The sequence below is a fragment of the Mytilus edulis genome, chromosome 13 (genome assembly GCF_963676685.1).
Source record: "Mytilus edulis chromosome 13, xbMytEdul2.2, whole genome shotgun sequence".
Taxonomy (NCBI): domain Eukaryota; kingdom Metazoa; phylum Mollusca; class Bivalvia; order Mytilida; family Mytilidae; genus Mytilus; species Mytilus edulis.
Window position 1 is genome coordinate 36,281,826 of NC_092356.1, and position 16,811 is coordinate 36,298,636.

The window sequence follows — 16,811 nt, forward strand, 5'->3', positions numbered from 1 at the left end:
TCGGAATTAGAATGAAATATTCCGGAAAAATCAATTATATCAATTATTTCTAAAAAAAAAAAGGGTATGTCAGATATTAGTATAAGATGAGAATGGAATTATAGATAATTATATTTACATACATCAGAAGTGACCAAACCGCAAAAGGAAACTTTAACCTTTCCAGTAAATTAAAAAGCCTGTCAGTCCCTTCTTTTTTCTAAATATTTTTATTGTTCAGTAACCGGCGGCCTATATATTAGAGTCCTATTTATAGGACATAATTTAAGATTATACTATACCGGTAACTATTAAATGAAAACATCATGGGACAGGGCAAACTGTCTAAAACTTCATATTGAAATTATGGACATGGCTTTCATAACACTAAGCAGAATCGGTAATCTATTCTAACATCGCTACAACGCACTACTTACTTTACTTATTGCCCTTATACGCCATTGGCGTGTAGGGCAGTAACGAAGATTTTCCACTTTTGTCTGTCGTTGGCAGTTTTCTGTAGTGTGCCCCATGTCTGTTGGTATTTACTAGCCTCTGCCTCTACAGTTCTTCTCCGTGTCATTTTGGGTCTTCCTCTCTTTCTTTTACCTTCTGGGCTACAACGCACGGCGGTATATATATAGATATTCGAATTACCAAGGATTTGTATATCTATACAAATCCTTGGAATTACTAATTGCATCATCATTTTTATTTACAACTGACATATTTTTTTATTTGAAAAATCATTTTATTTTAAAAAAAATATGTTATTTAAAAAATCATCACCAATTAACCACAATGGAATGCATTTTAATGAATAGTATCCAACATTTACTAATGCATCAAAAATAAAACAGGAAAGCGGCGTTTCGGGAAACTCCCCTTCCATATGGCTTCAGTAAAAATCTTAGACAAAAAAAAATGTACGTATTTACATGAAATACCGCTACTGGTCAGTTTAATTTACCTAGATGTAAACATGCTTATACATATATAATGTACGAATAGATAACGACTCGGAGATATGTACAGCTGTCAGGTCAAGATTTGGATCATGGCGAAACTAACAAACAACAAAAATATACCAAGTATGTCAATATTGATTAGAATTGTTCGGTTTTAATTCATGATCTATTATGAGTCTATTATATTTCTGCATTTTTTCATTCATTTTTAATTTTCAACTTTTTTACACAGTGAACTTGTCTTAATTTCTGTGTCATTTTGGTCCCTTGTGGAGAGTTGTCTCATTGGCAATCATACCACATCTTCTTCTTCTATATTGTCTTCAAATTATCGTATTTATTCTATGTATATCAATTTTACTTGAAGACACACTTTTAAACTGTTTATGGTAAAAGGTATGAATGATAAAACAAAATGTTATACAACAAAATAAAATTGATGAGATAAAGCGTTGATAACGAATTAACGCAATGGACAATGTTTCGCTTTTTTTTTTGTGCTTTTTTTTATATCTAAAAGCAGATTCCTTATATATTTTGTCAAATTAGAAACCTTTTGCTTTGTCTTCTGCATTTACCTAAATATAAGTACAAATTATTTTTTTACATCGTGACATCAAAATTCAAATAGTATGAGGAGAACAAACTGCAAAACAACTACTGCTTGATTCTTGATTTAAAACAGTATTTTTTACGGGAAAAGTAACCATACTAAATTATAATCCTGGTACCTTTGATAACTATTTACACCACTGGGTCGATGCCACTGCTGGTGGACGTTTCGTCCCCGAGGGTATCACCAGCCCAGTAGTCAACACTTCGGTGTTGACATGAATATCAATAATGTGGTCATTCTAATAAATTTCCTGTTACAAAACTTTGAATAATCGAAAAACTAAGGATTTTCTTATCCCAGGCATAGATTACCTTAGCCGTATTTGGCACAACTTTTTTAATTTTTGGATCCTCAATGCTCTTCAACTTTGTACTTGTTTGGCTTTATGAATATTTTGATATGAGCGTCACTGATGAGTCTTATGTAGACGAAACGCGCGTCTGGCGTACTAAATTATAATCCTGGTACCTTTGATAACTATTTACGTTTGAAAGACGTGTTTTTTCTAACAGACAATCGATTCTCCTATGGGAACCAATTGTGCCCCTCTTCTTACCGACTTGTTTTAATTATTTTATATTATAAAATACACACAGGATTTTCACGAGACAGACGAAAATCAGCTATCAGCAACCTTTAAATTTACGTTCCACTATATATATAGATATTTTCTAATTTGGTTAGTGTTTGAAGAGTATCGTCATTGCATATATCCAATTTGACGTACGTTTAATAAAAAAAAATATAAAGTCTGCTTAACATCAAGACTTACCTCTAGACTACTAGTAACTATCTTAGAACTAAATTGTACAACACATATAAGATTTCAATTTTCCTATTGTCAACTTTCATGTTTTCTGTGCATTATTTCTGCATATATGCAGTAAATAGCTCCCATTTGAAAAGAGAGGATGAGAGGATCGAAAGATAACAGCGGGACTTTCAAACTCAAAGATCTAAAATATAAGATATGGTGTGATAAGCTATACTAATGCTTGCGTTTCCTATCATAATTTCTTTTATATAGGTTGATATAGGTCGTTGCTCATCAGGAAGCCGCGTTAAACCAAGTGTTCCTATAAGAAAAGTTGAAATCATCCCTTCAACAGTTGTATAGACGCCATCACATGATTGTCTAATACAACACTAGAGAGGACTCAACTTTATTATATGCATGTCCTCAATGTTCATGTAGTATTTGTGACTATAAAAACGTTTAACAGTTATATATCACTGCGTGATATATATATATTCAAAATCTTATCTGGTATTAGTAGCTAGCAGTTACCTAGCTAGACATAAATTGAAAGCTGGATATGAGAAATGAACCACGTAACTGAATTTAGTCTTGGTGCACTGGCAGCAGTGTGTGCAGCTTGTTTCACAAACCCTTTAGAAGTAGTGAAAACACGAATGCAGTTACAAGGCGAACTTAAAGCTAGAGGTCAATATACAATCTTCTATCGGAATACTTTCCATGCGTTATATACAGTGGCTAAATACGATGGATTACGAGGAATACAGAGTGGTCTTGCCCCAGCATTGGGGTACCAGATATCTATGAATGGAACCAGACTTGGTTCTTTTCAAATTATGGTTGACATGGGACTAACAGACAGTGTTGACTGCACTTTCTGTGGGTTTCTTAGAACTCTGCTGGCAGCGGGACTCTCAGGGGCAGTTAGTAATGCCGTCGGCAGCCCATTTTTCATGGTAGGTAAATATTTGTTTCTTTGGAATTTCATGTACGTACGTATTGCATTTTATAAAAGTGGTACAGTTTAGATGTTGCAAACTGTTATCAATTGTCATTGAAAGTTTTGCAACTTATATCTTTTCTATTATGTTTGTCATGGATTGCTGCCTTTCGTATATTTAAGGATCCACATCATGAGACATGCTTTGACAGTTGTTTTATTTCGACATCGCTTTTCTCTTGAATATTCATTTTTTTTTAATGCATGAATTACATGAGCTTATATGATTTACATTCCGACAACGATAATAACTTTGTCCTTTTTCACTTTGATATAAGAATTTCACAAATAGGTCTTCTTGCAAGGTAAGATACATCTTTCCTGTTGTAACGTCGATTTTATTTTACTCAATAACTGCATGTGCAAAATTAAGATTCTTATATATATAGGTTATTTTTTTATTTCTCATGGGGTTAAAGGAGCTCATGAATTTCACCCAAGATTAAGAACAAATATTAGCTTTTGATTATCAGGTTTATACCAATGAATTTTTCTAGCATAAGCGGTTTTCTCAAAAAAATGTCAAAATTCTACCGCAGATGATTAATCAAAATTAAGAGAGAGTCTCAGAATAAAAACAAATGTTTGAGAGTCAATTTAAATGCTGGTGTCTGGCGTACCAAATCATAAGCCTGGTATTTTGTTTTTATGCCCCACCTACGATAGTAGAGGGGCATTATGTTTTCTGGTCTGTGCGTCCGTCCGTCCTTCCTTCCGTCCGTCCGTCCGTCCGTCCGTCCGTCCGTCCGTCCGTCCTTCCTTCCGTCCGTCCTTCCGTCTGTCCGTCCGTTCGTTCAGGTTAAAGTTTTTGGTCAAGGTAGTTTTTGATGAAGTTGAAGTCCAATCAACTTCAAACTTAGTACACATGTTCCCTATGATATGATCTTTCTAATTTAATTGCCAAATTAGAGTTTTGACCCCAATTTCACGGTCTACTGAACATAGAAAATGATAATGCGAGTGGGGCATCCGTGTACTATGGACCCATTCTTGTTTTTCTTAATTTACTACCCATATGGGTCGTTGTATATTTTTATCTCAATATTTTATCCATTCACAGATCAAAACTCATATCCAGTGTAAAACCGATTCAAAGATAGCAGTAGGCTTTCAACATACTCATAAAACAATGTATCATGCAGTCAAAGAAATTGTGCGACAAGATGGCGTGAAGGGGCTCTGGAGAGGAGCACATGCTGGAACATTGCGAGGATTCATCGGCTCAGCGGCACAACTCGGAGCTTTCACTTCAACAAAAAAATATTTAATTTCTAAACAGGCAAGAAATAAGTCGAATATTTATAAATAAATAGATTTTTAAAAATATGATGATGTGTAGATTCAACAGTATAGCTAGGATAAAACATGAAACATCAGAGCAATATACGTGGACTTTAAATACATGGGCATAACAAAAAGAAACATACTTAAAACTTCTTAAAAGAGGGGTGAAAGATACCATTCGAACTCATACATTAAAAATAAACTGACAACGCCATTGCTAAAAAGGAAAAAGACAAACAGACAAACATTAGTACACAAGACACAACATGGAAACTAAAAATAATAAGCCACACGAACCTCACCAAAAACTTATCTCAGGTACTCCGGAAGGGTAAGCAGATTCTGCTAAACATGTGGTACCCGTCGTGTTGTCTCAGTGGTATGATATTTTACCTCAAGCTCAGGGGTCAGTGTCAGTTAAGTGGTCAATGTAAAGATAAGGAAACATATTGATGAAGACCCTGCAAGAAAGTTATGATCATTTCAACTTGGTTAAAGTAAAATCTAATGAACATTTGTTTTAAATTTCTGCCAAATAATAGCTCAAATAACGATGTTGCAGTAACTTATTTACAATTTGCCACCATTCGAATCTCGAGCTTTACTCTTTTCAGATATTTGATGAGGACAGTATAATGATATCAATATTAGCAAGTATGGTTGGCGGAATTAGTTTGGCATTTTTCATGACCCCATTTGATGTCGTTTGCATTAGACTGTACAACCAAAGAACAACTGAAGCTGGAAAAGGAATGTATTATAAAGGCATTTCTGATTGTTTTAGAAAAACATATAGAAGTGAAGGAATAGCAGGACTTTATAAAGGTTGGGAACCATCATTGATACGAATATGGCCACACACGGTTTTGTGCTTAGTATTTTGGGATTGTTTTCGAGACACATATTACAAATGGAATAAATCAAGATCATAGAAAACTGTAAGAGTCAACCATTTGTAAGTCACTTTTAATTAAACGATTATGAAAAAGAACACTGTTATGACATGTTTCTGAATGTTTAATGCTTACAGAACTGGAACGAATCATCAGTTATGCAATCGTGTTGGATAGTCTCTTGTAAGTGTTAGATAATGTTTGAACTGTCTGTTTCATTAAAATGCTACTTCCAAGTGGCATTTGTTAGATATAAAGCACGTGTACGTCATTAACGGATAAACTTACGCATTTAATGCACTAAAATTGCTACATGTGTAACTTATATATGTAACCTTTTACCTATTTGTTATTTTCGACCTTTCTATGTGACACTCCTGGGGACAATAATGAAATGATTTTAAGAATAACTATCTTTATGTCGAACTGTAGAGCAATACTTAAATGATCTTATCATAAAAATATAAACAATTCTGTGCATCTTCGATTATAGATTGTTCCTCGGTTTTTTAGCTTCCCCTCGAATTATATAATGTTTTTTTTCATTACTTGTGTTCGTCTTTATTTTGCCTACATCACACGGACATCGGTCCTTAATATTATGCATTTTGTTTAATCATTAATTTTCATTTCTTACATGTCCGAGGTACGGGGCGCCGAATGGGACTCTTGTGGTTTTGTACAAAATTCAATTCTGTCATAACAAAATCATTTTAAATTTTTGTCTTACAAAACTATGTGCTACAGACTTGTTTTGTGAGAACTTCAATTTTGTGATGACAAAATTCATTTGTGTAGACAAAATTCATTTTTGTCATGACAAAATTCATTTTTGTAGACAAAATTCATATTTGTCATGACAAAAGTCAATTTTGTCTAAAAGGTATGCAAATATAAACATATTTGCATACAAAATTGACTTGTGTTACCTGATATGGAAATTAAATCACAAAAGTCAATTGTGTGAGGTAAGATTCAATTTTGTGAGGCAAAATTGACTTTTGTGAGACAAAATTGACTTTTGTGAGACAAAATTCAATTTTGTCAATTTTGTTGAGACAAAAGTCAATTTTGTTAATTTTGTTGAGACAAAAATCAATTTTGTTGAGACAAAAGTCAATTTTGTTAATTTTGTTGAGACAAAAGTCAATTTTGTTAATTTTGTTGAGACAAAAGTCAATTTTGTCAATTTTGTTGAGACAAAAGTCAATTTTGTGACGACAAAATTCATTTTTGTGACGACAAAATTCATTTTTGTGACGACAAAATTGACTTTTATGAGACAAAATTGACTTTCGTGAGACAAAAACAATTTTGTTGAGACAAAATTCAATTTTGTCAATTTTGTTGAGACAAAAGTCAATTTTGTCAATTTTGTTGAGACAAAAGGCAATTTTGTTAATTTTGTTGAGACAAAAGTCAATTTTGTCTCACAAAAGTCAATTTTGTCAATTTTGTTGAGACAAAAGTCAATTTTGTCAATTTTGTTGAGACAAAAGTCAATTTTGTCAATTTTGTTGAGACAAAATTCAATTTTGTCAATTTTGTTGAGACAAAAGTCAATTTTGTCAATTTTGTTGAGACAAAATTCATTTTTGTCAATTTTGTGTAACAAAAGTCGATTTTGTATGCAAATTAGTTCACAGAAACCAAACTAAACTAATTTGAATACAAAATTGACTTTTGTCGCCCAATTTTCAAATTAGGTAACAAAATTCAAGTCTGTGTAACAAAAATGAATTTTGTCATGACAAAAGTGACTTTTGTCCGCTGATAGATAATTTTGTATGACAAAATTTTAAATTTGTAGTATGATACAAATTTTGTTAAACTGAACTTATTTTTGTTGAACAAAAGACACTTTTGTCCGTACAAAATTGAATTTTGAGTACAAAACCACAAGAGTCCCATTCGGCGCCCCGAATGAGGTACGGACCGAGACCGAACAATAGCAACTTCCGAGATTAAATTTAATTCACTGGTCTAAGGTATTCTTTAAATTCCTATCCCTGTGACAAATGAACAACCAAGGGTAATCACAATTCAATAAAAAGTGTTAATGCACACTTATTTGTATAACAGATGTTAGATCTTTCAAGGATCCAAAGTAAGAAACAAAAACAATATTTTGAAACCCTTTCTTAATTTTTTCAAAAGTTAAACCATTTTGTTAATCAGTACAAATTTGTTTCTATTCATGCTTTCCAAATAAATAAGTGCCATTCTTTATTTAAAAAGTATTTGACGACATTTTGTTTGTCCATCGTGATATGTTGCTAATAAACAGAGTAAATATTTTGACAACGACCATAAGACAGACCTTTTAATGTTACAATATGTTAAAACACCTGACCAAAAAATTAAACCTGAAAAAAATTTCATGTATTGCTTATATCGAGCTATACAATTGAATTATCTTATAAAGTTACATTAAATCTTATGGCTGATAAAAAAAAAAGAGGTTTTCAATTACAAGAAGGTTGAAAATATGTTTGATTATGTTAATTGTCGTATATGTATTTAAAAAAAATCAAAACATACATTTTTAATTATTTTTTTGTGAAAGTTGCAACGTTTAACACGCCATAAATACATGTACGCATGAACAAGAATTTGTACTATTCGTTTCATTTCAAACATATTCAATCATCAATTGACATTGATGCAATTTTCTAAGAACAGATGTATCATTCTCTTTTTCCTAGTTTTTTCAAACAATCTGATTTGCCTTTGGTCTCTGTACTTGTATTGCTCTGAATGATCGCTTATTGCTGCTTAAATTTGCCTAAAATTTATGCCAGCGATTAGGAATATGCAAGTTGAATAGAACCTGTGTGGGCAAAAATCTGATTATTTTTCCTGACATTTTTTCCCAAAGATATCAGAAAAAAAGTGAAAAAACAAACTTTAATATTTATCTCCAGGGATTTTAATTGTTCGACTTATTTGAAGATCCAGTGTTTCTGTTCAAAATGTCAGTCTATCTATCAAATGATTCGAGGAATGAGATAAAACCAACGAAATGAGTACAACGGAAATCAGCATGTAAGGGTAATTACTCCTATAAGGACTCGAATTACGATTTCGATCTTATGACTTTAAGTTATTTGTGAATCTCAAGCTGCTGATTCTTTTTGTTGTGTACAGTTTCTCTAAACATGATAAATTATCTCTTATCATAAAATTGGGAAAGGAAATGGGGAATGTGTCAAAGTGACAACAACCCGACAATAGTACAGACAACAGCCGAAGGCCACTAATGGGTCTTCAATGTAGCGAGAAACTCTCGCACCCGGAGGGGTTCTTCACCTGGCCCCTTGAAAATATGTATACTAGTTCAGTGATAATGGACGTCATACTAAACTCCGAATTATACACAAGGAACTAAAATTAAAAATCATATAACAAAGACTAACAAAAGCCAGAGGCTCCTAACTTGGGACAGGCGCAAAATTGCGGCGAGGTAAAACATGTTTATGAGATCTCAACCCTCCCCCTATACCTCTAGCTAATGCAAAAAAGTAAACGCATAACAATACGCACATTAAAATTCAGTTCAAGAGAAGTCCGAGTCTGATGTCAGAAGATGTAACAAAAGAAAAAAAACAAAATGACAATAATACATAAATAACAACAGACAACTAGCAGTTAACTGACATGCCAGCTCCAGACCTCAATTCAACTGATTGAAAGATTATGTCTTCATCATATGAATATCAGGCACAATCCCTCCCGTTAGGGGTTTAGTATCATACTATCATAAAATATATGAGAAGAACATAACTCGTGTCATGTCAACAACTGTATTTTAATAAATAAATGTGTTTTGTTCCGATGCAAAGACCCTATAAGTGAATCAATATTAAAGCCAAAATATGCAATCTTAAATGACCTGACAACAGTATCGTTACTATAAGTCTGTTTAAAGGTTTTGTAAGTTTTTGAGGTTAATACTGACATTTTTGTGCTTTGAAAAGAATATTACCATAAAAGATTGGATGTGAAATGCCTGAACGTATATATAAGATGTTTTCAAGATGAAAGTCAAGAAGGTTACAAGAAATTATAACGGTATTTTATTAGTGAACATTTCAAAAGATTAAATCAACATTTGAACTTATTCCTTGTGTTAATTAAGCATTATAAATAAATAAAACTTTTTGATATTTCAAAAGAGAAAGATTGTTTTTTTTCATTTTTTTTTAGATATAAGGTGTTTTTTTTTGGTGGTTTATCACAATAACTAATCTTTGACAAATATTAAGGCTTGAATGAGACCAAACTATTCCTTTCCTTCTCCTTTTAACATATTCATTTTATGTCTCTTCATAATTTATTTATGACGTTCGCTTACTCTATAATTGATATTAGCTTCATATCACAATTGTACTGTAGATTTGATCAGTTTACCCCAGCAACGATGTCCATAAAGAAACTGAGGTTAGCAAGGAATAAAACGACACTGAATATTACAATAAAACATTTGTCCAAAAATCTACTGACATCTTTCCAAGAAACGTCATCCTTATCATCATTAGGAATACCGAGTTTTTCTGTTTCCTTGACGCCTTCGGCATGTCCGACTTGAATCCCATTGTTTTGACGCTTTTTACAGGGCCGACATTTCTTTGATGTGTTAACAAGACGTCGCCACATCGATGTGACTGGCTTTGCGTCATCTCTATGGTGAATGACAAGACCTAAAATCGTGCAAACAACAATCAGCGAACTTATGGTCAAATCGGCGACGAGTTTTATTCCTACTGACGATAATCGTGGTGATGATGTCGATGGTAACGAATCAGAAACGATCGTCATAAAAACGGCAATAGACAATAAAAGAGTTATACTAAAACCAACACGCTCCCCTGAATCGGCCGGCAGAGCAAACACAAAAATGTTCAAAATTCCAAGTAGAATGATTGGAAATATTACATTGATCATGAAAAATGTTGGTTTTCTTTTGAAAGTCATCGAAATATACAAGGCATTGACACTGCTTCCATTATATAACGTAGAGGAAACATAATCCCATTGTGGGTTCTCACTGTAGAAGGTTGTGTCAACTGTGTAAGATTGTATAAGTATACGAATTTCATTTGCGTCATATTGCCACGGTAGCACCATCATTTGACATGTCTGAGAATCAAAGGGAAAATAAGACACGTCGGCGTCACATGCCATCTGAAAACTGTCTGCTGGACTCCAGGTAGCATCGCCATTTTCATAAAGTGATACCGTTGAACCTTCCAAAGTAATAACAACTCCTTCTTTGTACGGATTTCCTAAAATAATATGTGGGGTCCATATGTGTTTTGTGGGCATATGCATATGTATATCACCACCCCCGTACGAATTCCGATCCCAAACAAGATTATTATCTCTCCAGTTGATATTAAAAAATCCTGCGACAGAAAATAGTCCTGTATTTTCATCTAAATCTTGAAGGTTTGTGAGATAGAATTTGAATCCAACAGATGTTGCCGTATTAAGGTCTGTTTCTGGACGAATATATTTGTAACTTCTGCTTACAAGATCATCGTACAGTGAAGACACATTTGCAAACGAAGCCGTATATACAGGATTAATCGTTCCAAAAATTACCAATGAGAAAATCAGTGTATAATACTTCATTTTTTATTGTGGAAAATAGATATGAAAACGTTTACTTTTACACTGAACATTTAAATATTTTAAATAAAAATTTTAAATACCACCTGATTTGAGTTCTTTGTTATAAATGTATTCTATTTCTTATTCAACTGTTTTGAACCGTACTAATATTGACTATTCCCAAATAAATTATTCAATTAAATGCACTCATATATCATAATTTAAAACCAAACAAAAAAAAAATTTGCCCTTCAAGTGTATTTTGTTTTTATATTATATATAAAATTATTAAAAACAGGCTTGTTAGAGTTGACATTGTTACCGGTATTCTTTATTTTTAAAGATATAAATGCTTATGTAAAAATTAAATGTTAAAAACTAGTATCAATGCACATATAACTGAACTCGGTTTATTATTATCACTCAATGATCGGATGACCAAACCTACCAATTTTAATTTTTTTAGGGGGGGGGGAGGGGGCTAAAAAAATTAAATTCAAAGTATATCATAAATTTAAGTGAATTAAAATGATGAGATGAATCAGTATGTCTGAAACGCTTTTGTACAGTAACCAACACCGTAAAAAATATTTAATCGAAGGGCGGAATTAATACGATATTTCAGAGCTTTCATTTCCTATCATGATTTCCTTGAAAGATGGTTTTAGATTACAAAACAGCTATTGAAATATAAGTTGTTGAGCCTGGTAATTGGACCAGCATATATTCTATACAGTGTATACTATCGTCCAAAATACAGAGAAGATATTGTACAAGGTACATACAATACGATCCTTAAAGAACAAGCCACACGATCGTGTGATTAAAATGTTTTTTTTCTCGAGATGCTGTCAAACATCAACACGTTATGGTAGGATGATACCAAGAGGTAATAAGAACAGTCAAACAACAAAAACAGGACAAAGACATTACAAACGAAAGACGACCAATAATCGACAAAGGCATTTCAAACGAAAGACGAACAATAATCGACAAAGGCATTTCAAACGAAAGACGAACAATAATCGACAAAGGCATTTCAAACGAAAGACGAACAATAATCGACAAAGACATTACAAACGAAAGACGAACAATAATCGACAAAGGCATTACAAACGAAAGACGAACAATAATCGACAAAGGCTCTTCAAACGAAAGACGAACAATAATCGACAAAGACATTACAAACGAAAGACGAACAATAATCGACAAAGACATTACAAACGAAAGACGAACAATAATCGACAAAGACATTACAAACGAAAGACGAACAATAATCGACAAAGACATTACAAACGAAAGACGAACAATAATCGACAAAGGCATTACAAACGAAAGACGAACAATAATCGACAAAGGCATTACAAACGAAAGACGAACAATAATCGACAAAGACATTACAAACGAAAGACGAACAATAATCGACAAAGACCTTTTTAATCACCTAAAATTGTTGCTTGTTCTTTAACTATTTTATTGTATATAGTACTACTAGTATGCGCAATGTATTTTCTGTGTTCTTTTTTTATGTTTGCGGTATCAATTGCATAAAGCCATTCTTTCTTACAGCTGCGTACCCTTCCGGAGCACCTAAGATCACCCCCAGTTTTTGGTGGGGTTCGTGTTGCTCAGTCTTTAGTTTTCTATGTTGTTTTTTGTGTACTATTATTTGTCTGTTTGTCTTTTGTCTTTTGCGCTTTTAGCCATGGCGTTGTCAGTTTATTTTCGATTTATGAGTTTGACTGTTCCTCTGGTATCTTTCGCCCCTCTTTTTGTATCAATATCAGCCTGATATTATACATTATTCAAGAATCTATTCTGAATCAATTGTGTTGTTTGCCTGTTTTTAATCACCCTCTGTATCCTCTTAAATACGTTACGGCATCGAACAATACGAGCGGGAAGTGATGTTTTACAGTATATATACGTGAGTGTGTACATATGATAAAGACTAAGCTTGATGTTTGCAGAGTAAACCACGAAGTCAGTGTTACTTTGGTAGCTAACTTTAGAAAAAATAACAATAGTTATTGTTAGTGGATTTTATAATGGGACAAGAAACAAAATTATATGAATGTAAAACTAAATGTGACCAGTTTGTAACAAAATTACGTCTCAAGCTGATAAAGAAATAATCGTTCATAGTGAAAAGGGGAGATTTGTGTGCACAATAAAGTGGTATAGTTTGTGAGAACATTATTAATACATAAAATCATATTATGGCTTTAAACAAGCATGTCAGTCAGTTATTTGTGTATACCAAAACCTCTTAATTTTTGTAAACCATGCGGTATGGGCTTTGCTCATTGTTGAAGGCCGTACGGTGACCTATAGTTGTTAATGTATGTGTCATTTTGGTCTCTTGTGGACAGTTGTCTCGTTGGCAATCATACCACATCTTCTGTTTTATATTCACCACCTAATGACTGTAAACAGTCAGACTATCTTTGTTTTAATTGCTTGTATGTTGTTAGTATTTCTTCGTAGGAATCGCTGTTGTTGTCTGATATGTACCATAGAATTTAAATGATGCATAGCAATATTATACACCCATTCTGTACTGTAAAATTAAAAGTAAAATAACAAAAATACTGAACTCCAAGGAAAATTCAAAACGGAAAGTTCCTAATCAAATGGCATAATCAAATGATAAAACACATTAAACGAATGGACAACAACTGTCATATTCTTGACTTGGTACAGGCATTTTCAAATGTAGAAAATGGTGGATTCAACCTGGTTTTATAGCGCTAAACCTCTCACTTGTACGACAGTCGCATCAAATTCCATTATATTGACAAAGATGCTTGAACAAAGTTTTGAATTCCTATCATTCCTTTTTATGAATTATTTATGCATTACATTTAAAAATTACTTACAAAAGTACTGACCTCCAAGATACATCCTATTATGGGGAAGTAAAATAAAACAAGTTCCGACTATATCAACCAACTGGAATATGAAAGTTGTTTTCCAGACTATCCGTCTGTAAAACAATTATTATATTCCAAACTTGGTACAATCATTTACCGAAGAAAAGAATGCATGGGTCGAAAATGGTTTTATAGCTAGCTAAAACTCCCACTTGTATGACAGTTGTTAATAGTTCAGTTTTATTTAAACTAAATCATTTCTCTTATGAACTCGTCCCTCGTGAGAATTGGTGTGTTTGTAAAAGTCTAATTAACAAATCACCAACACATTTTAGACAGCTACAACAATAGTGTAACATTGCATATTTAGTACAAACAAAAGTAAAATACATATTTTATTAACTTAGTAATAACGAAAGCAAGGAACCTAATTGATACCAGCAACGATATCCATAAAGAATCCAATATTAGCTATTATCAAAATACTGCTGAATAAGACAATCAAACATTTATCTAAGAATCCTCTTATGTCTTTCCATGTGACGTCATCTTGTTTTTCATCTTTACCATATGTATTCTCGTTAGTTTTATTTGCAAAATCTGTAAGTGCTATTCCATTGGGGATTTTGTTTTTTTCGGCATGTACAGCATTCGTTTTAGACTTTCTACAATCCAAGAAACATTGCCGAAACCTCACAAAACACTTCCAGAATCCTGTTGCAGGAACATTATCAGTTCGATGATGAAGAATTAGTCCCAAGATAGTGCAAACCATCATTAATGCACTGATTATTAGGTCAACACTCAATTTAACGACCACTGATGATAGTCTTGGAGAAGACGTATTAGGCAGTGAATCTGCTATGATTGTCATAAAAACGGCAATTGACAGCAAGAGTGTTATACTGAATCCGACACGTTCTCCAGAGTCAGCAGGTAACACGAACACAAACATATTCAACACTCCAAGTAGTATAATCGGAAATATAATGTTAATCATAAAAAATGTAGGTCTTCTTTTGAATTTCATGGTAAAATGGACACCGTTTGTACTACTTTGTGTATACACGTTTGATGAAACGTAATCCCACGTTGGATTTTGATTGTAAGAAGACAAGTCTACTGTGGTTTGTTTCAAGGTCACATTTATTTCACTTGCATCGTGCTCCCATGGTAGCAGCCAGATCTCACATGTCTGAGAATCAAATGGAAAATAAGACACATCAGCATCACAAGACATCTGGTAACTATCGGCAGGGTACCAGTACGCTGAACCGTCAGAGTAAACACGGATTGTAGATTGCTGTAAGGATATCACAATAGCATCTGCATAGGGGTTTCCAATAAGCAGATGAGGTTTCCACATGTATCCCGACGGAATACGGATTGAATCTGTGTTATCATAATATGTTGGATCCCATGTTAAATTATTGTCCTTCCAATTTATTTCAAAAAACCCTGTTACAGAAAATTTGCTGTTGTTGTCATCTAGATCTTGAAGGTTCACAAGAAAGAACTTGAACCCAACTGTTGTTGCTGTATTAAGATCTGATTCTGGTCTGATATAACTGTAATTGTATGTAGTCAATCGGTCGTACAGCAAGGTTACGGACGAATGTGAGGCAGTGAGGCTGAATTGTATATTACTGATAAACGTTATATAAATTACTGCTAGTTCACAAAACCTCATGATTGAAAGGTTCACTCACTACGATAAACAAGAATCCGAAGATAATTTGTTTGAATTTATTAAAATAGATTGCTAATAGTTTGGTTGCAATTTACTTTTTAACTTACCTATTATGAAGGTTTTTAAACCATGAAATACACAAACGATCATTTAAATATACTTGACCTCTATTGAAATTTATTGTTCCGATTCAAAAACATAAACATTATAGGTATAAAACGTAAAAGATATTCGTGTATGACGTACGTTACCTTAAATTCAACCCAACTTGAGGTAATTTCACCTGTAACGATCTTCTTTTTTATTTCATTGACTTTTTTGTTTTTCTTTGAATAAAAAAGAATTGTCTTGTCGATATATAGATAGAACTGCACAATAAGCTATATTGAATCGTTTCATAATTTTCTTCTGCTCTGGTCATCTCATTATATGCAGTCAGGGCCGTAACTGCCTATGAGGCAGGGGAGGCAACTCAGGGGAGGGAGTTTGCCTCCCCTGAATTTTCTACACCAATTTTTTTTTTTTGAAGTAATAAAATAAAATATTGACAATATTTACACGAATAAGTTGAATTTATATTATAAACAACACAAGTTTACAGTTTTAACACTGTTATCTTGATACGTGATAGCCTATGTCTGTCATTTTTCGGATTTTCGATCGAAAGTAAACCGTTTCAGTACTTGTTTTTTTTTCGTGTGGCCGTCCGTCTGTTATTCAGTATTGAGGCCCTCAGGGGGTCAGTATTCGTATGAGAACAAATATGAAACTTTTCATCGGCTTTCGAAAATTTTGAATAAAAACTTAACTATTCACATTTGTGCTGGGGCTCATTTATTTAAGCAGAGGAAGTTCCTTTTGTATTGTGAATCTTTTAAGATATCGGAAATTCGTTACCGGCTGAATCAGCTGTTGGATCGTTTTTTAAGTCTCCCAATCGTACGAGAACAATATGGTCAATGCCTTAGAAGTCAAACACTCCCATTCGTTGTAGCAGGGGGTTTCTATACTAAGTTTATACTAGAGTAGTATATAAATGTCGAAGAATATAACTTAAACACGATAATTAATACATTAAAAGTTCGGTTAGATTTTAAATAGAAATACGCAATATTTCGCTAAACAAATTAACTTTATC

General features: G+C 33.1%; 3 protein-coding genes across 3 annotated transcripts; 1 reads left to right on the forward strand and 2 right to left on the reverse strand.

The window, feature by feature from the left end:
• Nucleotides 1–2,590: 2,590 nt before the first annotated feature.
• LOC139501361 (solute carrier family 25 member 35-like) lies at nucleotides 2,591–5,904 on the forward strand. The gene is made up of 3 exons (XM_071290402.1): nucleotides 2,591–3,276; nucleotides 4,381–4,599; nucleotides 5,219–5,904. Exons 1-3 carry the CDS (start codon nucleotides 2,887–2,889, stop codon nucleotides 5,534–5,536), a joined length of 927 nt encoding a protein of 308 aa, XP_071146503.1. The 5' UTR covers nucleotides 2,591–2,886; the 3' UTR covers nucleotides 5,537–5,904.
• Nucleotides 5,905–9,550: 3,646 nt separating this feature from the next.
• LOC139501011 (neuronal acetylcholine receptor subunit alpha-5-like) lies at nucleotides 9,551–11,161 on the reverse strand. The gene has a single exon (XM_071289956.1). The coding sequence runs from the start codon at nucleotides 11,129–11,131 to the stop codon at nucleotides 9,899–9,901; it is 1,233 nt and encodes a 410-aa protein (XP_071146057.1). The 5' UTR covers nucleotides 11,132–11,161; the 3' UTR covers nucleotides 9,551–9,898.
• Nucleotides 11,162–14,361: 3,200 nt separating this feature from the next.
• LOC139501336 (neuronal acetylcholine receptor subunit alpha-6-like) lies at nucleotides 14,362–15,790 on the reverse strand. Its single transcript, XM_071290381.1, has one exon. The coding sequence runs from the start codon at nucleotides 15,671–15,673 to the stop codon at nucleotides 14,411–14,413; it is 1,263 nt and encodes a 420-aa protein (XP_071146482.1). The 5' UTR covers nucleotides 15,674–15,790; the 3' UTR covers nucleotides 14,362–14,410.
• Nucleotides 15,791–16,811: the final 1,021 nt, after the last annotated feature.

Bases quoted from the DNA above. Each gene is read 5' to 3' on its own strand.
- LOC139501336 (XM_071290381.1), bottom strand. From the start codon at position 15,673: ATGAGGTTTTGTGAACTAGCAGTAATTTATATAACGTTTATCAGTAAT.
- LOC139501011 (XM_071289956.1), bottom strand. From the start codon at position 11,131: ATGAAGTATTATACACTGATTTTCTCATTGGTAATTTTTGGAACGATT.
- LOC139501361 (XM_071290402.1), top strand. From the start codon at position 2,887: ATGAACCACGTAACTGAATTTAGTCTTGGTGCACTGGCAGCAGTGTGT. The intron at 3,277-4,380 runs GTAGGTAAATAT...ATCCATTCACAG, and splicing joins TCGGCAGCCCATTTTTCATG to ATCAAAACTCATATCCAGTG. The intron at 4,600-5,218 runs GCAAGAAATAAG...TACTCTTTTCAG, and splicing joins AATATTTAATTTCTAAACAG to ATATTTGATGAGGACAGTAT.